Source organism: Felis catus, chromosome B2 (genome assembly GCF_018350175.1).
Source record: "Felis catus isolate Fca126 chromosome B2, F.catus_Fca126_mat1.0, whole genome shotgun sequence".
Classification (NCBI taxonomy): Eukaryota; Metazoa; Chordata; class Mammalia; order Carnivora; family Felidae; genus Felis; species Felis catus.
The window spans coordinates 99,808,311-99,830,350 of record NC_058372.1 but is presented as its reverse complement, the minus strand read 5'-3'; the positions used below and the strand labels follow the sequence as shown (position 1 = coordinate 99,830,350).

The window sequence follows — 22,040 nt, the reverse complement described above, 5'->3', positions numbered from 1 at the left end:
TACTTCCTCACTCTGCCCTAGAACTGTGGCCCCTCACCACCACCTCATCACGGACAGTCTCTCCCTTTGTTGTCCTGCCTGCTGCTCCCTTGTGGGGTACTCCGTAAACTCCTATCTTTTTTGTTCTGCCTTGGATAAATTCTTTCACTGCCTGCATCACTGACCCCCCCACCCAATTGGGATGCCCCACATTTGGTGCCCCCCCATCCAATTGGAGCACCCCACATTAACTTTTAAAATACATATGATTTTTAAAAAAAATTACTTCCTTTATTTTTTCTTTATGTTAAAAGTAAGGTATTATTTTTTTAAATTATGTGTATGGGTAGTTTTTATGAACTAGATATTTTATTTCAGAAGAGAAAAGGAGGTCCTGGGTCTGGCATGTTACTCTAGATATGTGACAGGGTTGTTGTGAAGGTAAACTTGATATCGAGCTTAGAAAGCACCTCACGAGGAAGAGGTGGGACAGGGACAGAGTAATCCTGATCCCAGGATTGAGAATGTCCTGCAAGCTGAAGAGCATGAGCAAGAGACACGTGGCAAGAAGTGTGAAAAATCCCTGAGGCAGCTCCTGAGTAAGAAGCATAAAAGAAAAAACCACGTGTTCACGTAAGTAGAGATACAGTTAAGTAGGGACAGGAACACCTGATTTTATGTTGAGGCTATTAAAATGCCTCATAAATTCAATAATCAATATATGGTGATATTTTAAACTCCACAGATGTATGGGGGGGTCAAGAGTGGCACGGCCATCTGTCAGCCTACTTTCTGGGCTGTTGTTACCCTCAGTCATCCCAATCTTCTGGAAGCAGCTAGAAGGTACAAGGCATAGGAGGTAACGTCTCGCCTCAACACGGTTAACTATGTACTTCTTACCACTCATTTCCAGATCTTCCCATTACTCCACATTGAAACTAGATAAGGGTACTTTTCTATTATATAAACCTCACCCTGTCACTGTATGTGCTTGATCAGAGAAAGTCTCTAAACCAGCTAATGCCTTTCCATGTAAGATGGAGATAAAACTGTTGTCACCTTCAAGGTTTATATAGTGAAGACCAAAAGAAAGAAAGAACTTAAAGAACATAAAGTGCTATTAGAAAAAGAAGTAAGCATAAGTAGAGAAATTAGTAGAACTCATACTTTAGCAATTCAACCAATCTATAAGCTCAGGGTGGAAATGGTCAAAAAATATTTTGAGTGCCAGGCACAGGCTAGGTGCTGGGGATGGAGCGGCAAAGAGGGGGCTCTGTCCCTACCCTTTGAAGTATCCAGTCTACTTTACCCGTTTATTCTTTGCCATTTCCTGAGGTATCAAGACAATTCCCACACAGAACTCCCCAGTGTATTTTGTAGAAAAACTCAGTTTTCATCAATAAAATCAAATATGTTGTATAGTATAAGGGCTTGACAAAAATACACTATTGCTGGTTTTCAGTTAAAGTTATTTAGTTAGGTATTTAAAAATGTCTGTGGATTTTTTTTTCCTCCCCCACAATTTCAAAAGCTCTTAGCAGTTTGGAACCTACATTCTAGGGATAATTTTCGTACTGAATATAAATTATGCATCACTCCTAAAAACTAATTGAATTACCTGTACACACTTGTCTTTGTCTAAATATAATTTGGAATACATGATAACTTATTGTCTTACTAAAAGCAGCAGCTCTGCCTTAGTTTACTTCTTTGTAAATGATCAGTATTCTGTCCTGTCAAGTTCCTATGTTAGTATATTACAGTTTGGAAGAGAAAAAAACACACACACACAAAACAAAAAAAAACTAAAAAGCAGACAAACAAACCAAACCCAACTAGCTTGTTTTGATGAGAGCGTTCTGTAGTTCTTTAACTTCTGCCATTAATGAAGTAGAAGCGCCTGAAGTAAAGATCCTTATTCATCTTCAGTAGGAGAATACTGGTGAATACTGCCTAAGGCACAAAACTGATAAGTGAGCAAATTTTCACTAACCTGAGTGGTCAAATTGCAGCAGATGTTGAGATCTGCAGGGAAATAAGTGCAAGGTTAGAAGGGCAAGAAAAGCAGAGACACCATTGGAAAAAATCTGGAAGAAGAAGAGATAAAGTGAAGGAGAGAAGATGTCTCATCGTTAATGTAATAACCACAAGGACTGAGGAAGAGTAGTGTATTTTTAGAAAATATACATAGTGGGTAAAGTATCTGAAGAAAAGGCAATCCTTGGGCCCTGTGCAAGATTTAAAAATTTTCAACATGCAGATTTCAATATAATACACCGGATAAAAAGTTGGCTAAAAAAATCATCAATCATTGGCTGGCCTTAAAGATAGAAACTAGAGGGATTCTATGTCCTAGGCTTCACCAAGGGCGATAGGAAGCAATCTTGCTTTTATATTCTCTACATAGCTAATACCGTCCCTCATCCATAGAAGGCATTTACTGTCACCTCAAAGTTGTCGCTGAAGTGACCTTCCACCATTACCTTTCATCTCTTTTTATTTTCCTCAAAGAAAACATCACTATTTGAAAACTACCTTGTTTATGTGTTTATGTGTGTACTTATCTATCAAGCTGTTCTCACCACTGCATCCCCACACCCAGCAGGTACCCAGTATTTGTCAAATGAATGAATGCTTGAATCTGTTCAACTGAGCTGTAATTAGAGGAAGCCACACACATGCAAGGGGAAAAAAAAAAAAACTGGCAGAATAATGGGAATAACCCATTCTAATTCTAGTAACACCCCTTCCACTACTGTGCTACCTTGAGCAAATAAAACCTCTGATCCTCAAGGTTCTTAATCTATTCAACATCAGTACTGCTTTCCTCCCAAAAGGTTGCTGTGAGAAATGAATCAAAAAGCGTATGTTTGTGGGGCACCTGGCTGGCTCAGTTGGTAGAGCTTATGACTCTTGATCTCAGGGTCATGAGTTCAAGCCCCATGTTGGGTTGTAGAGATTGCTTAATAAATGGAAATTTTTAAAAAGCCTCTTAAGAGAAAATACATTTACAGTACTATACTGTATTTATTGAAAAACATCTGTGTATAAATGGACCCACACAGTTCAAACTCATGTTGTTCAAGGGTCAGATGTAATTTTTATTTTATTTTTCATTTTAAAACAGGCTTATAAATTTGACACAAGAATATCTCTTTACATTTCTTGTGAGTTTTTTTGTTACGTGGTCTGTTATGTGGCCCTTCTCTTACAATTTTCTTAATATTTACTCTAGCTTATTTTATTGTAAGGATACATTATATAACACATGTAACATATAATATGTCTTAACTGGCTGCTTATTATCAGTAAAGCTTCCTGTCAATGGTGGGCTATTAGTAGTAAAGTTTTGGAGAAGCCAAAAGTTATCTGCAGATTTCTGACCGCATGGGGGTCCAGTACCCCTAACCCCTGCATTGGTCAAGTGTCAGCTGTACTTAAATTAGAAAACTTGGGGTTGCCTGGGTGGCTCAGTCAGTTAAGTGTCCAACTTTGGCTCAGGTCATTATCTTGTGGTCAGTGAGTTCGAGCCCCACATCGGGCTCTGTGCCGACAGCTCAGAGCCTGCAGCCTGCTTCTGATTCTGTGTCTCCCTCTCTGTCTGCCACCTCCCCCCACCCAACCCCCACGCTCATGCGTGTACTCTCTCTCACAAAAAATAAACATTAAAAAATTTTTTTTAAAGGAAAATTTGGTGGAAAAACAATGTGATTACTTTTTATTCTGCAAAGTACCAAAACATTCTGCATAGCTAATAAATGTCAAAGTAACAATCAACATAAAGATAATTAGAATAAACCAAAACCAAGAATAAAAGAAGGAAGAAAATTAAAATGTTAGCCCCTAGTATTTAGTCTCTATTGTTTTAGCCTCTAGACTAAAAATAGAATTCAAATATTAACTCCATATCAGCAATCTGATTATAGTGCAAGCAAGACTGACAGGGAAACCCTTCAGATTATACAATTCCATCATAAATCAGTTTTAAAATGTTTCCAAAGCACAGCAACCGTCACCCACATGGCTGTAATGAGCCCCAAGGCTTTTCTCCTGTCAGAACCTTACCGTGATCAGTGATCAATGCAGCAGGAGAGATCAGCTCAGCAGCCCAGTCCTGGCCCAAAGCACAATAACCTTTGGTTTATAAGGATCCTACTGTGAAGTCTGCATTCTCTGCACTCTCTGGGCTCAACAACCTCGACCCTGAGCTCCAAATAGATCAGCAAAAGAAAAAATAAAACAAAACCAGGATAACTGCCATTGGCAACTCTGAAGAACTGAAATGTGTCAAAATGGCAAAGGAACCCTGGACTAGGAAATGAATCCTATGAGTTGACTAGGGTTACATTTCGTGAGAAAACTATGTCATTCCTCTAAAAATTCTGTTTCTGGGGTGCCTGGGTGGCTCAGTCGGTTAAGCGTCTGACTTTGGCTCAGGTCATGATCTCACGGTCTGTGAGTTCGAGCCCCGCGTCGGGCTCTGGGCTGATGGCTCAGAGCCTGGAGCCTGTGACAATTCTGTGTCTCCCTCTCTCTCTCTCCCGCCGCTTACACTCTGTCTCCCTCTCTCAAAAATAAATAAACGTTAAAAAAAATTTTTTTTAATAAATAAAAATAAATAAAAATTCTATTTCTACTATATACACATTTATATTTTAGGCTATAATAGGCATCCACTTATTTTCTATGGATACTCCTGGATGTTATTACAGTGGTTCTGCAGCTTTATAACGATGTGACTTTTGGCAAGCAACTTAACCTTTCTGTGCTTTAGTTCCTTTTCCTTTTAGTTTCCTTTTTTACTCATTAAAAAAGTGCAACTAAATCAGCCATACGATGCCTTTCAACTCGTAAATGACTGTTATATCTTTGCAGGTACATAAATATCTTATTTAAAAGTCACACTCTTCAGAGGAGCCAGGCTCAAGCCCTGGCCATACCAGCTACCAGCCTTGCATGATTGCCTATCTCACAGTGTGGCCCTGAGACTCCAGTGAAAGATAACGTTTGTGGGAACTTCTTGTATGTCAAACGTCAATAAAAAGGTGGGAAATCAGTAAATGTTGCATTTGTTTAAGAAACTGGTGGTTTTAAGCAAATCCTTCCATGGCTGTGAGGACTGGACACGCTGAATCCTAAACCACATGCTCGGGAGCTCTGGACGCGGCAGCTGTTCCTGCCGTGTTACTCCAAGAATGAATCTGTTCAATTAGACATGGGTGCAGACACAGCTGGCCTGCAGACCTGCACACCAGCTGTCCATGTTTGCAGTTCTGCCTCCACATGGCAGGCACTGCCTACCAGTAAATGGGCTTTTCTCCAGTTTGTTACAAAGGAATATAAACTTCCTGATTATGAGTGAGCTGTAAAAAACTAGATACAGATAACGGGGACAGAAAGCAGGAAAAGCAAAGGGGAAATGGACAGTGGCATGGGCAGTCTGGGGTCTAATACATAAGAGATGTGCATCCCTCAAACTGGCTTTGGGCACTAAAGACTCTTCCCTTCAGGACAAATATATAACTAAGGCCTATTCTGCTCTGTAATCCTGGAGTTAGTGTCTACAATGGCTTCTCCAAAAGAGATGCTCCAGAATTTGGAGATAAGGATAAATTAGCAGAAATGTACTCTCAATGGATCAGACAACTCTGTCCACCTGCCAGAATCACCCAGTAAATATGGGGTAAAGCCAATGTCCAAGTATAGCCTCACAAAGGGAAGATTCTTCAAATAATATTTTTATTTCTATTCATCTTCTAATTGATATAAAAACCACAATAGGACCCTCACCAGCTAATTTAGGTCCTTCAAACTTCAACAAACTTTAATTTGATACCAATCCAAACAATTGAGGGATAAGCAAATATCCACATAATGGTTAAATTTTGAAATTATTCAAAATTATATTTTAACAAATAAAACCTGAGATACTTAAAAACAAAACAAAAACCCTGGTGACACTAGACATTAACAAGAGAGAGGGAACAGCTTTCCAACACCAGGACTCTTTAGGGCCTTCTCAGGACACTAATGATCAGTGATGGACGGATACTTTATAACTCTAAAATATAAGCAATTTACTTTTTTTCCATTTTCCTGTAATAGTACTTATGTTAACCAAAAGAGGCTGGATCTTGTAAATTTTTACATTTGTCCATTTTTTTCTTCTGCCATGCTTAATGTTTATTGTAGAACTCAAAACCTAATGCAAAACTGTGCATATTCCCTATTCTGCTTGTCACAGGTTGTGAAAAGCGATTCAGTTTTCTCATATTGACAATGTAGTAGAGATGAGAAGAGTTGACGTACGGCTGGAAATACGGTTACATGACACCCTCTCCTTTACATCACATCAGAACAGAAGCCTGTTTCCTCCACGGTCCTGTCCATGGCTGCACAGCAGGCTCTGAGAGCTGCACTGGCCCAGCAACGCCTCTGTTCTTAGTTCTGAGAATGGAAGGGAAACTTCCAAGGCAAAGGAAACTTGGCCTGATAACAGGCAGCACTCCATCTGTGGGGTGACTTGATGAAGGGACAGCAGACTCTTTCATAAAAAGAACATGAGACTTAGACTCCAACACTTGTGTTCAAATCCCAGCTCTGAGCATAACTCAGTGAGTGACGTTGAACTCAGCACAGTCATTTCCTTAGCCCTAACTTTGATACACTTGATACACTCATCCTTGTGATGGTTATGTGAGATTTTGTGAAAATGCCTGATACATTATGGATTCTCCCTGAATCTCCCTCTGAGGAAGCCTCAAACTGATGAAAGCATGTATGCTGTTCTTGTTTGCATGGCTCAGCACCCTGAGGTCTGGTTTACAGAATTCCTGCTTTCACAATATGAAGAGAAGGGCCCTGGCCAGTGAGGTCTAACAGTGACATTTCTGTATTGGCCCATGAGAACATCTGGCATTAATCAAAGCTATAAAATGTCTCTTGAGGTACTATATGCCCTGTTTATTGGCATATTGGTCTTAAAATTTCACTCCTAGTTTAAAAATATAAATTGTTTGTCCCCAATTACCACTGGACTTGGTGTCCACTTAATTGTCCTGTCAGCATGCAAATGACCGTGACCGTGTCTTTGATCACAGTATCAGATACACGGGTCTTTCTACAGATCAAAGTTTCTTTTGAGAACAATTACTTCCTGACACAAAACTGACACATTCCTATCTTATCATGAAGTTTTGAAAACAGGCTAATCAACACATATATTGCAGATTACGACATGAGTCAGTCATCTTCTCCCTGATAGAGAACTATGTGGGTCGAAAGCTTAAACACTAAAACTCAACCCCACTACCATGTTCTAGAGTCAAAGAACACAGGCACTAAATAGCTGCTTTTCAAGATGAGTAGTGGTGGAGAGATGTGAAAGTAATTAAAACTAAATCATGATCCTCGTATTGAGGATGGAGCACTTCATGTTACCTAGAAAAGTTACATTATCATTGTCATTCTTAGGCATTTATCAGTCATCTGACTGACGTGGCCCTGTGTCTTGCCAAAGCTACGTAGACCTGTGGTCAGACTATGGCTCCTGCATCCAACCCTGTTCCAACACGCACCACCCGGCTCTTTAAGATTTTCGGTCGCTACACAGTAGGGCAGACACCAACTGTCTAGCTTTCCTAGTTAATGGGGATGGCTACCAAGCGTTCCTATTCTCTCCTTCCACATACTTACAGTAGTGACAAAGACACAGAAATTTCTCCTATTTATCAAGTTATAATTTCAACATAATACATATAAAGATGTGGGTCAGGGCAAAACACATAAATTACTTTCTCCGTTAAAATATGGCACTTGGGGCGCCTGGGTGGCGCAGTCGGTTAAGCGTCCGACTTCAGCCAGGTCACGATCTCACGGTCCGTGAGTTCGAGCCCCGCATCAGGCTCTGGGCTGATGGCTCGGAGCCTGGAGCCTGTTTCCGATTCTGTGTGTGTCTCTCTCTCTGCCCCTCCCCCGTTCATGCTCTGTCTCTCTCTGTCCCAAAAATAAATAAACATTCAAAAAAAATTAAAAAAAATAAAATAAAATATGGCACTTGGAGTGGTCCCTGGGTGGCTCAGTCGGTTGGACGTCCAATTTCGGCTCAGGTCATGATCTCGCGGTTCGTGAGTTGGAGCCCCGTGTCGGGCCCTGTGTTGACATTCAGAGCCTGGAGTCTGCCTCCGATTCTGGGTCTCCTTCCCTCTCTCTCTGCTCCTCCCCCTCTAGCATTCTGTCTCTCTCTCAAAAATAAATAAAAAACATTACAAAAAAAATTTTTTTGAACCAAATAAAAGATGGCACTGGGGTACCTGAGTGGCTCAGTCAGTTGAGCGTCCAAATCTTGATTTTGGCTCAGGTCATGATCTCATGGTTTGTAAGTTCAAGCCCCGCTTTCGGCTCTGCACTGACAGTGCGGAGCCTGCTTGGGATTCTGTCTCTCCCCTTTTCTCTGCCCCTCCCCCCACTTGTTTTCTCTCTCTTTTTCTCTCTCAAATAAATAAACTTTAAAAAAAAGATGGCATGAGTGTTAATTATTCTGAAGTTTGCTGAGTTTGAGTTATTAACTGTTTAATGAATATGAATATTATCATGTCCTATAAAATGAGAAAAATATATAAACGTATGTGAAAAATCATTATGGCATCAAATAGGGAATTTTAAAGATCAAAATGGTGAGAAAATGAATTGCTTATATAATGTCGCTTTAGACTTACATATTCAGTCACTGGACAAATACTTAAGCACCCAGTGTGCTTTGTGCTAGGTGTCTAGGATCTATCGCTGAACAAAACAAAAAAAGACCCTTGGCTTCATGAGGTTTATATTCTAGCAGATACATATATACAGATAGCCAAAAATAATCATAATAATTAAATTATGTAATATGTTAGAAGGTATTGGCTGCTATGAAAAAAGGAAAAGCAGTGTGAGGGTGTTTGGAAATGCTGTGGAGGGGAGAAGGAAGGAGGGAGTTGTAACCAGGTGGTCAGGGTATGTCTCATTAAAAGGTGAAGAGTGGGACGCTGGCTGGCTCAGTTGGAGGAACGCGCGGCTCTTGATCTCAGGGTTGTGGGTTCGAGCCCCACGATGGGTATAGAAATTATTTAAAAATAAAATCTTAAAAAAAAAAAGGGTAAATAACGAAAAGGACAGTGTGGCAGGAGCAGAGTGAGCAAGGGGGGCAAAGATACAAGATAAGTTCAGAGAGGCAGGAGGGGTCAGATCATGGAGTACCTTGTAGGCCACTATAAGGACATTAGTTTTTACTCTCAAAGAAATGGAGAGCCATTGAAGGATTTTGAGCAGAGTGAATTATGTATTGAAGGAACCCTGGTGGCTTCTGTGTAGAGTACAGACTGCAGCAGGCAGGGAAGGTAGCAGGGAAACCAGTTGTGAGGCAACCGCAGTGATCCAGGCTGGGGATGATGGCCTGGTCTAAGGTGTAGTGGTGAGGATAATGAAAGGTGGCCAGATCCTAGATATATTTTGAAAGGAGAACCACCAGCATTTCCAGACCGGGTCAGGAGTGTAATATGAAAGAAAGAAGAGCCAAGGATGACTCCAAGGTTTGGGGCCCAATCACTTAGAAAGATGAAATTGCCATCTCCTGAGATGGAGACTGCTGGGGGGCAGAGAAGTTTTGTGAGGGGGTAAGATCAGGACTTTAGGGTTGGACATGTTAAATCTCAAACAGGTAGCAGTCATTCAGGTGGAGATACTAAGTAGGCAGTTGGTTCTCAAAGCCTGGCAGAGTATTCAGGAAAGAGGTCTGGGTGAGAAATACAAATTTAGAGTCCCTGGCATAGATAAGATGTTTGGACTCTGGAGACTGGAAGAAACCACCAATGGAATGAGTAGATAAAAAGATCAGGGACAGGCCCTGGAACACACAGATATGAAGAGTCAGGGTGGAAAAGGAACCAGCAAAGAAACTAAAGAGTGATGGAGAAGTAGGACAAAAACTAAGAGTATCATACTTTTGGAAGCTAACGAAGAACTGGATAAGGAGACACCATAAATATGTAGCCCAGAAAATAACATAAAACAACTCTCAGGCAAAAGGGGCAAATAATAAAAACTGAAGCAGCTGCCAATAGGAATGTTTATTTAGAAAGTTAGGCCTCACTTAAACTGATCTAGAAGATTTGTACCCTCACAGTGGAGACTGTAAGTGGGTAGGCCTAAAAGAGAAATCATTTGACAGCTTTCAGGAAACAATAGGATTCTTCATCTTTAAAAGTCAACTACTGGGGCACCTGGGTGGCTCAGTCGGTTGGGCGTCTGACTTCAGCTCAGGTCATGATCTCGCTGTCTGTGAGTTCAAGCCCTGCATCGGGCTCTGTGTTGACAGCTGGGGGAGCCTGGAGCCTGTTTCAGATTCTGTGTCTCCCTCTCTCTCTGCCCCTCCCCCGCTTGTGCTCTGTCTCTGTCAAAAATAAACATTAAAAAAATAAAGAAATAAAAGTCAACTACTAAAAGAGAAAACCTCCAACCCTGCTTCAAGAGCAAGACTGACACAGAGCATGCATATTTTCTCTCAAGTCTCATGTACAGCCTAGCAGGTAAAAATCTTAGAGTTTTTAACCTAACCACTTCATTGTACTTCTGGATCTTCAAAGAAGACCTAGATAAATTAATTCCCTGCTTGATTGGGGATCTGAATTTAACACCAACCTCAGGCTCAAGGCCCAACTCCAATCCCGGGAAGCTTTTACTAAGCCCTTTTCCAAATGGGTATCATCTCTCTCCTTTGACTCTTCTATAGCCCTCACTTAAAGCCACTCAATCAGCAATCACATTGTCTTTAAATTAATTCTCATTTTTATACCAGGACTGGATAGATGCTTTACATACATTTTTTTCTAATCCTTACAACTCTACACAATTGGGTTTATCCCTGTTTTATAGATGAAGAAACTGATGCTCACAAGAATTACTCAAGGTCATGCAACTAGTTAGGGACAAAACCCAGATCTGTCTTACTGCAGAGCCCTTACCTTGACCCAATATACACTACTGCCTCTGGAATAGAAATGCCACACCAGTAATTACCAGTAACTATTTCTGTGACCCTAGACAAGTTTTTAAATCTCTTGGTGCCTCAGTCTTTTTATCAGTGAAATAAAGATGTTGCATCACAAGTACTCCCTGTTGTGAAGATGAAATAAGATAATGTATGTAAAAGTTGTAAACTATACAACAGCTCTTATTATTATATTTACTAGATTTTATCCTCCTTCGACAGGTTCTTATACCTTGTGTGTGTTCCCTTCAATACACAACAAAGTGTTTAATGTGAATTGAAAATCATCTACTTGTGTTTGGAAAGATGTAAGACACCTTTTCCTCCTCTAAGGGGAAGGCTGGATCCATGAAGCCTGGATTAAGCAAGCATCCACAATCCAAACCTTAATTTACAACACGAGCAAGCAACTTGGTGCACCCATTAAACACGAGACTTCAACAGCCCGCATGGCAACAGCCCGCAACTGTCTGGTGTTTCGTCTCCAACATAGCTTTTAGTGTTATAACTGTTCGACAATGCAAAAAATCACAAATGAAAAATATCAATACATTTTCTAAGAAAACATGCCTGGAAGGAAGGACAGCAGAAAAAAGACCTGGTTTGTTATTGGAGTTAACAGAGACCCTATTGTTTTGTGTACTATCTGATTTACAGCCTCCTGATGACAATAATATCTAGAATACCATCTAACTCATCACTCACTATGAAATTTGATTTACTTTAAGGTTAGAGAGGGAGGGAGCTAAAACATAAGAGACTCTTAAAAACTGAGAACAAACTGAGGGTTGATGGGGGGGGGGGGGAGGGCAAGGAGGGTAGGTGATGGCTTCTGAGGAGGGCACCTGTTGGGATGAGCACTGGGTGTTGTATGGAAACCAATTTGACAATAAATTTCACATAAAAAAAAGAGAAAAAGACCAATAATATATTTATTAAATTTCCTTAGGCATACTCACTTCACTTAACATCTTTGAATATGAAGAAGAAGTCACTTAACATCTTTGCTAATGATGGATCTGTTTTCCAACCTACACAGTAAGGACTAATATTATTTTGCCTATGTCACAGGTTTTTTGTAAAGGTCAGATGAAATAACATATGTAAAATTAATTTACAAATTATAAATGTTACAAGAATAACTAGACAGTCACCCACCACTTGTCCTTTGGTAAATGCCTGGTATTAACAAAACGGGGGCGCCTGGGTGGCTCAGTTGGTTAAACGTCTGACTTCAGCTCAGGTCATGATCTCACAGCTCATGGGTTGGAGCCCTGCATCAGGCTCTGTGCTGACAGCTCAGAGCCTGGAACCTGCTTCAGACTCTGTGTCTCCCTCTTTCTCTGCCCTTGCCTGCCCACGCTCTGCCTCTCTCTCTCAAAAATAAACATTAAAAAAAAAATCAGTCATAAGTTGCAGAAAACCTTTATTTAAAAAAAAAAAAAACTGAGATACTGATTTCTCTGTGTGCGCTCACTTTGTAGTACCTAAGAGAATTTTTAAGTTTTTTTAATGTTTATTTATTTGAGAGAGAGAGAAAGAGCGTGAGCAGGGGAGAGGCAGAGAGAGAAGGAGACACAGAATCCAAAGCAGGCTCCAGGCTCTGAGAAGTCAGCACAGAGCCCGACACAGGGCTCGAACTCATGAACCATGAGGTCATGACCTGAGCTGAAGTCGGATGCTTAACTGACTGAGCCACCCAGGCACCCCCCTAAGAGAATTTCTTTAAAAAAATCTATTCATCTATGAAAAGGACACCACAAATGTTTTAACTCTAGAAGCTATAGAAGAGATAGTTGGTAAAGTAGATCCTCCCACAACAGATCTATATTCCAACAACAACAAAAAAGCTTCAGATGGTTCAGATATGCCTTCCTAAAAGGGTAAAAATGGACTGTGAAGTCAGAATGTAGCCACATACTAAAAAAAAAAAAAAAAAAGATATAGTCACACACTACATATGTGACACGTGTCACATATGAGGTCATTTTATCTACTACCTCAGTCTCTGCAAAATGCCGAGTGACTCAGAGTACTAAAAACCAGTCCTTTTCCCTGCCTCCCATTGGTTACCCCAGTGCTTCTTCAACACCTCTGGCAAAACAGGAATTAGGAGAATAGAGAAATCAAAATTAGTTTTAGATCCAGGACTGCTTACCATTTCTCCTCCTGTTTCCTTGACTTAATTCTTTTCTGGACTAAGCATAGGAACCCACAAAGGACTGATGTCATAGTTTACAAGCTGACTGCTTGAGCCCAAAAATCCTTGAGCTGTGTTACCAACTTCCACCGAAACTTTAATGAAAAGTTACACAAATATCCAAAAGAAGACTAAGAGCTAGAAAAGATCCAAGTTCTTACACAGTATACATACCACAGAAGGATGTACCTTTGCATCATTTTGCTTGTCACTTATCAACTATGTTGAACTATAAATATATTTTTAGCCACAATAGCAAGAAAAAAGGAAGGGACGTAATAAGCACTTTAGAGCAAATTTTGCCAGGGGCAGATACTTTAGACACTGCCTATTCTTGTTTCAGTATAAAGAGGCTTAAATTTGCCTTTGTGATAGAAATAAACAAAATAAATTGCTTGAGTACTTGCATTCTAAATCTCCTATGAAATCCTTGCTCTCCCCTCATTTGAAATTGCTAACTAACATTTCTCAAATAACCCTCTGAATAAAATCCCCACTTTCCCAGAAGTATCCCACAAGTAGGTGTAATGCTTCTTTGTGTCAAGACCATTTGGCTTTTACAGCCTACCTAATTTCTGTACCATTCTGTCAAAAAATAATTTATTGATGTGGGCAAAATCATTGCCCCATCTTTGTCCCTGATTATGATTTGTAAGCTACTTAAAGAAAAAGTGACCAACTAAGTTTTTTGTATTGATGACATTTGTTCCTGTATTTTAGCCTTCCTTTTTTTTTTTTTTTTTAAAGTTTTTTTTCCATTTTTTACGGTTTGGCAATTTTTTAAATTCCAAAAGCACACCACGAAACCTATCCTCTATTTAATGATCTGATGGATGTGTTGACCTCGTCTTAAGGGACCTTGAATTTCAAGAGTCCCTGAATTACAACCAGGATAATGTTTAAGACCAACCTCCACGTGATCTATCTTGCTCTTCTAAGAAATTTTCCTGTATGAAATAACAATACCCGTTACCAGCAAAGCCGGAGAAGCATACTCACCAAGTGAACATAAGGCACAAAGTATCCGAAAAGTGCAAGCGGTATTCCAACTGCCCAAACCGCATAAGCTGTCACCTTGAAGAGGGCAAAATTGAAAAATTTTTTTGGAGGACTAAACTTCCTCCTGGAAAAGAGGGAGAATCTGTTGTTGCCTCCCTTGGTTCCACCCTCTTTATCTTTGGCACTTGGAGCAAGAGGTCGGTACGTAAAGCTAGCCAGAAAGAGAACAAACATGAAGATGCAGAGGACCCTCAGTGTGTGAAAGAGGCCCACGGTGTCGGTCAGAACCCTTAAAAGGAAAGGCAGCAAAATTGTGAAGATGCTGCTGCCCGCGGTGACAATGCCATTCACCAGTCCAAGGCGCTTCTTGAAATAGTGTCCCAAAATGACCAGCGAAGGCTGGTATGCAAAGGAGCAGCCACAAGCAAATATGATTCCATAGGTAAGGTACAGAGGCTCGATGGAGCTGTGGGGAGACGAAACAGAGAGAAAGCAGCTTTCATTATTTTTATCAAGTGCTTGGTAGAATAAAACCTTCTAGTAAGAGTGGGTTTTAGCTCTTCAACCGATTTTACACAAATAAAAATTTAACAGAAAGAGGTGAAAAACTCAATAAGCTAAGAATACGACACTAAAAATATTTTCACGTCATCTGAATGGATAATAAAATGCCTCAACTATGTGAAAAAAGACCATTAAGGCCATCAGTGATTTTGTTCCTCTTCCTCTTTTCATGGATTTCAGGTGAACCGTGCAGCACTCAGTCAGAACTGTTGTGCTCTCCACAACTCAGAAAGGACAGTGCCAGGAAGGGCTTCAGTAAAATGACAGTGATTAAACTAACGAACAAAAAAACCTAGTCTCAATAAAAGCTTTTGAAAATTATAATTTTACTATAAAAACTCATTATTTTATTGAGACTTCCCAGACACTTACTAAGCAATCTATTCAAGGGAAGGCTGCATTTGATATTTTCTCCCCAAGGTTATGTCAGAAACATTTGCACAGAGAAGCAGTTGTGTCTCATTTCTGCTGGCCTAACGGCTGTGGACCAACCTTCGCCCCTGTACTGCACGGCTCTCAGCATTGTGCAAGACAGCAAGAGGCCATGTTCTGACTGCCGGAAGACGAAGGGAAGTGTGTTATTAGTGATCCCACCTTGTAAGTTTTAAGGCCACGTATGCCTCAAAACAATAATAAAGGATTGAGAATTGTATAGTTTCACCAAATAACTTAATTACATATCTCTTAGGAACATCAAGGATAGTATTACATTCTTCAAAACAATTAAGGTAAGGAGTAAAAGAATACTAATTTTTTTCTTTTTGAAAAGCCCAATTCAAAAGGCTGTATCTCAGTAGCAAAGGCAAATTATTTATTAGAAACTAAGACAGATAAAGTTGGTTAATAATTAAAATTTGAACAATAACACTAGTCTAGCAATATGCTAAGGTAATCATAAGGAACTCTAGAATCTGATAAAATCAAGGCATGTTGGCAATCTTCTCTGAGATGCCCTTCCCCCATTATTAGTCCACAGCGAGCACAATCTCCAAATGAGGCTCAAGAGTCACTCCTAGGTTTTCCCAGGTTAATTTTACTTCACTCTGATCACCCTCTACTCAATCTCCACTCTATTCCATAAACATATATTCAGCAGCCATAGGTTCCAGGTACTTGACGAAAAAAATATTAAACATGTAAAAAACACCCTACTCATAATCTTTGTGAAACAAGACATCTACCCAAACAATATAGAACAAAATGCTTCATTCATTCTGCCTCAGTGCCTCAGTTTTTCCACATAAGTAGTTTTCAAGATAACTGCAACTTACTACTTAAGGTGCTATTTTTATTTAACAATTTTAAAGGAAAAATCTAAATCCACTGTACATTTCTCTGCCTTTTTCAAAGCATATATTAAAAACAGTATTGACAACACGGTACAATCATGGACACCTGTATCTATACAATATGTCACAGGACTGTAAATCTGTCAGTTGGAAAACCTGAGAGCCATGGATATAAACTGGAAACATTCTCTTGGGCACTATTTTAAATACTAAGTGCTGCGTGATATTAAGCTTTGCATGTCTCCTACAGAGTAAAGCACATAAGCACAAATGATGGCATTTTCAATGCTGCTCAGCATCTTTCACTTCTAAGTTTTCACCTCAGTAACAGCTGGTTCAAATCGTTGAAGTTTGACAACTGGAAAAGTGCAGTGTACGTCAGTAAATATCAACCATGTGTGTAAAGAGGATCCCGAGAAAGGATGTGATGTGACCTGGAGTTGCTAGAGAAGGCTTTCCTAAGAAAGCTGAACTTGAACTATAGGAAAGTGAGTCCACTGTTCGACACCTGGAATTTATACCACGTGACCCCTCCCTCCCCTTAAAGCTTGATAGCTTTTGATCAGTGGGTTAAAAAAATGCAACTGAATAAAAAATATGAGAGAGGTGCAAACAAAAGCACTCAAATTATGAAGCTCTGACTTGCTGCCATGGATAACACTGTGTAAGTCATAGTGCTTAAAGCTTACGCAATGAAAAGAGGATTTTTTCCTTGTAAACAGCAAAGTTTCTGAAAGCACAACTTTATGGTATCTAACAGTTCTTGAAAAGCAGCATGAGGAACCAAGTCCTTACCTTACAAAAGAACTGGACAGGAGTCCAATGAATCCAACAGCAGCACCCACGACAGCTGTCTTCTGACAACCAAACATGTCTGTGAAGACACTGGCTATTGGGCAGCAAAAGAAAATCATCCCCATGGACAGAGAACTTACCCACGCTGTAAAAGAGGGACAAAAGGGACATTATGTTATGGCAAACTGCATCTGTAGTTATCCCATAGGATATAATATGTATTTAGAATAACATTAGTGAAAAAAAGCTACTACTTTTTTGGAATGGGAAGAAATTGGAATAAATTAGAAATGGATCTGAATCACAGCCCAATACTAATTATAACTGGCACAGCAATTATTTGTGTTTAACTGAATTCTTAGTTTGTTTCCGTAATCAAATCAAACACTCTTCTATGACCCACTCTATTAATCTCTAACCTGGTATCTATGGTTTCTATAGTATCTATAGATATAGTATCTATAGATATAGTATCTATAGTATCTACCTGGTATCTATCCATAGACTTCTAGTCTATGGAAAGAAAGTCATTAAAAAAAATTTAGATACATTTACTAATGCATGCTTAGGTGGTCAAACTGCGAAGAAATGATGACCACTGGAAGTCAGGATAGTGGTTAACGCTTAGGGGGAGGAAACAGAATTATAATCATTTGGAACCAATAGTTAAGAACTGAACATCTGCCTAGAGTCTGGGCTTAGTTCTTGTGCTAAGGCAATCAAGTCATACACAGGTAGACTATCTGTTGACCTGGATAATAGTTACTGGGTATCCCTTTATTGATGAAACCACACACACATTTTATCTTCTTTTCCGGAAGTATGTTATCTGTCACAATTAAAAATAAAAACAAAACTTAAGAATCAGAAGTCATGGGGCACCCGAATGGCTCGGTCAGTTAGGCGTCTGACTTCTGAGTTTGGCTCAGGTTGTGATCTCGTGGTTTGTGGGTTTGAGCCCTGCATAGGGCTCTTCATTGATGGTGAGCAACCTGCTTGTGATTCTCTCTCCCTCTGTCCTTCTCCCACTTGCATGTGCACACTCTCTCAAAATAAATAAACATAAAACATTTTGAATCAAAAGTCATAATTTCCTGTTCTGATTCTGTAAAAGCCAAAACAAAAGGGAACCAATAACAGAGAAATACTGAATATAAATTATAATTTTGTGCCAAACAAGTGATCTCACAAGATACTAAGTCTATAAATTCTAATTAAAAAGTATAATAAACTAATGGGACCTAAGTGCATGGGCTAATAAACAGATTTGGGTCCAAATCCCTTGGCCCTATAACTACAATACATCCTTAGGCAAGTCACTTCTGCTTAGTCTGTTTTCTTATCTCGAAAGGGGATCTAACACATACCTTTCCAGAATTATTAAGAATTAGGGAAAATGTACCTAAACCTCAATATCTAGCACAGAAGACCTTAATGATTTAGAGTTTTAACAACAACAAACTGTCTGTCTTATACATTGGAACAGATGATCTCTAAAGCTCCCTCCTCTAAACTGAAAGCTTACTAGTTAGTATATTTCCTCAGCAAAGGAAGTAAGTCCAGACCCTATGCAAATGATCACTTCTTCATAATGGGGTACAAAAAGAAGACTTTATCAGGCTAACAATTTAATGCTTTGCCTTCTTACATTTTAAATTATGCGTATTTTAATCAGCCATATTTTGATCTTCTTCCTAACCTTACCAGAAAGGAGACTATGTTCTTAGAACACAATGAAGAGACTGTACAAACAAAGCAATATTTTTTTTAAATTTAAGAATAATTAACATACAGTGTTCTATTAATTTCAGGTGTACAACATAATGATTCAATAATTCTATACATTACTCAGGATTCATCAAGATAAGTGTATTCTTTTTTTTTTTTGATAAGTGTATTCTTTTTTTTTAATATGAAATTTATTGTCAAATTGGTTTCCATACAACACCCAGTGCTCATCCCAAAAGGTGCCCTCCTCAATACCTACCATCCACCCCCCCTTGCTCCCACCCCCCATCAACCCTCAGTTTGTTCGCAGATTTTAAGAGTCTCTTATGCTTTGGCACTCTCCCTCTCTAACCTCTTTTTTTTTTTTAATTCCCCTCCCCCATAGACTTCTGTTAAGTTTCTCAGGATCCACGTAAGAGTGAAAACGTATGGTATCTGTCTTTTTCTGCCTGAATTATTTCACTTAACACTCTCCAGTTCCATCCACATTGCTACAAAGGGCCATATTTCATTCTTTCTCATTGCCACGTAGTATTCCATGTGTATATAAACCACAATTTCTTTATCCATTTGTCAGCTGACGGACATTTAGGCTCTTTCCATAATTTGGCTATTGTTGAGAGTGCTGCTATAAACATTGGGGTACAAGTGGCCCTATGCATCAGTACTCCTGTATCCCTTGGGTAAATTCCTAGCAGTGCTACTGCTAGGTCATAGGGTAGGTCTATTTTTAATTTTTTGAGGAACCTCCACACTGTTTTCCAGAGCAGCTGCACCAGTTTGCATTCCCACCAACAGTGCAAGAGGGTTCCCGTTTCTCCACATCCTTGCCAGCATCTCCTGATTTGTTCATTTTGGCCACTCTGACTGGCATGAGGTGATATCTGAGTGTGGTTTGATTTGTATTTCCCTGATGAGGAGTGACGTTGAGCATCTTTTCATGTGCCTGTTGGCCATCTGGATGTCTTCTTTAGAGAAGTGTCTATTCATGTTTTCTGCCCATTTCTTCACTGGATTATTTGTTTTTCGGGTGTGGAGTTTGGTGAGTTCTTTATAGATTTTGGATACTAGCCCTTTGTCCGATATGTCATTTGCAAATATCTTTTCCCATTCCTTTGGTTGCCTTTTAGTTTTGTTGATTGTTTCCTTTGCAGTGCAGAAGCTTTTTATCTTCATGAGGTCCCAATAGTTCATTTTTGCTTTTAATTCCCTTGCCCTTGGGGATGTGTCAAGTAAGAAACTGCTGCAACGGAGGTCAGAGAGGTTTTTTCCTGCTTTCTCCTCTAGGGTTTTGATGGTTTCCTGTCTCACATTAAGGTCCTTCATCCATTTTGAGTTTGTTTTTGTGAATGGTATAACAAAGTGGTCTAGTTTCATTCTTCTGCATGTTGCTGTCCAGTTCTCCCAGCACCATTTGTTAAAGAGACTGTCTTTTCTCCATTGGATATTCTTTCCTGTTTTGTCAAAGATTAGTTGGCCATACTTTTGTGGGTCTAGTTCTGGGGTTTCTATTCTATTCCATTGGTCTGTGTCTGTTTTTGTGCCAATACCATGCTGTCTTGATGATTACAGCTTTGTAGTAGAGGCTAAAGTCTGGGATTGTGATGCCTCCTGCTTTGGTCTTCTTCAAAATTACTTTGGCTATTCGGGGCCTTTTGTGGTTCCATATGAATTTTAGGATTGTTTGTTCTAGCTTCGAGAAGAATGCTGGTGCAATTTTGATTGGGATTGCATTGAATGTGCAGATAGCTTTGGGTAGGTATTGACATTTTTACAACATTTATTCTTCCAATCCATGAGCACGGAATGTTTTTCCATTTCTTTATATCTTCTTCAATTTCCTTCATAAGATTTCTATAGTTTTCAGCATAAAGATCTTTTACATCTTTGGTTAGGTTTATTCCTAGGTATTTTATGCTTCTTGGTGCAATTGTGAATGGGATCAGTTTCTTTATTTGTCTTTCTGTTGCTTCATTATTAGTGTATAAGAATGCAACTGATTTCTGTACATTGATTTTGTAGCCTGCAACTTTGCTGAATTCATGTATCAGTCCTAGCAGACTTTTGGTGGAGTCTATCGGATTTTCCATGTATAATATCATGTCATCTGCAAAAAGTGAAAGCTTGACTTCATCTTTGCCAATTTTGATGCTTTTGATTTCCTTTTGTTGTCTGATTGCTGACGCTAGAACTTCCAACACTATGCTAAACAACAGCAGTGAGAGTGGGCATCCCTGTCATGTTCCTGATCTCAAGGAGAAAGCTCTCAGTTTTTCCCCATTGAGGATGATATTAGCTGTGGGCTTTTCATAAATGGCTTTTATGATGTTTAAGTATGTTCCTTCTATCCCGACTTTCTCGAGGGTTTTTATTAAGAAAGGATGCTGAATTTTGTCAAATGCTTTTTCTGCATCGATTAACAGGATCATGTGGCTTTTTTATTTTATTAACGTGATGTATCACATTGATTGATTTGCGAATGTTGAACCAGTCCTGAAGCCCAGGAATGAATCCCACTTGATCATGGTGAATAATTCTTTTTATATGCTGCTGAATTCGATTAGCTAGTATCTTATTGAGAATTTTTGCATCCATATTCATCAGGGATATTGGCCTGTAGTTCTCTTTTTTTACTGGGTCTCTGTCTGGTTTAGGAATCAAAGTAATGCTGACTTCATAGAATGAGTCTGGAAGTTTTCCTTCCCTTTCTAATTTTTGGAATAGCTTGAGAAGGATAGGGATTATTTCTGCTTTAAATGTCTGGTAGAATTCTCCTGGGAAGCCATCTGGTCCTGGACTCTTATTTGTTGGGAGATTTTTGATAACTGATTCAATTTCTTCGCTGGTTATGGGTCTGTTCAAGCTTTCAATATCTTCCTGTTTGAGTTTTGGGAGTGTGTGGGTGTTTAGGAATTTGTCCATTTCTTCCAGGTTGTCCAGTTTGTTGGCATATAATTTTTCATAGTATTCCCTGATAATTGCTTGTATTTCTGAAGGATTAATTGTAATAATTCCATTTTCATTCATGATTTTATCTATTTGGGTCATCTCCCTTTTCTTTTTGAGAAGCTGGCTAGAGGTTTATCAATTTTGTTTATTTTTTCAAAAAACCAACTCTTGGTTTCATTGATCTGCTCTACAGTTTTTTTTTAGATTCTATATTGTTTATTTCTGCTCTGATCTTTATTATTTCTCTTCTGCTGGGTTTGGGGTGTCTTTGCTGTTCTGCTTCTATTTCCTTTAGGTGTGCTGTTAGATTTTGTATTTGGGATTTTTCTTGTTTCTTGAGATAGGCCTGGATTGCAATGTATTTTCCTCTCAGGACTGCCTTTGCTGCATCCCAAAGTGTTTGGATTGTTGTATTTTCATTTTCATTTGTTTCCATATATTTCTTAATTTCTTCTCTAATTGCCTGGTTGACCCATTATTCTTTAGTAGGGTGTTCTTTAACCTCCATGCG

At 39.3% G+C, this 22,040-nt stretch overlaps 1 protein-coding gene and 1 long non-coding RNA gene across 3 annotated transcripts in view; one reads left to right on the top strand and one right to left on the bottom strand.

The window, feature by feature from the left end:
* LOC109499837 overlaps positions 1-7,009 on the top strand; it is a 59,879-nt gene extending 52,870 nt beyond the window's left edge. The window contains exon 7 of the long non-coding RNA XR_006598168.1: positions 4,855-7,009. This is a non-coding gene — a long non-coding RNA (uncharacterized LOC109499837). The remainder of the gene's footprint in view (positions 1-4,854) is intronic.
* SLC16A10 (solute carrier family 16 member 10) overlaps positions 1-22,040 on the bottom strand; it is a 114,426-nt gene that overhangs the window by 24,090 nt on the left and 68,296 nt on the right. For both annotated transcript variants that reach the window (XM_045057920.1, XM_011282525.4), the window contains exons 2-3: positions 16,853-16,997; positions 14,205-14,670 (exon numbers count right to left, since the gene is read on the bottom strand). In XM_045057920.1, the coding sequence (XP_044913855.1) occupies positions 14,205-14,670; positions 16,853-16,997 (611 nt within the window). The remainder of the gene's footprint in view (positions 1-14,204; positions 14,671-16,852; positions 16,998-22,040) is intronic.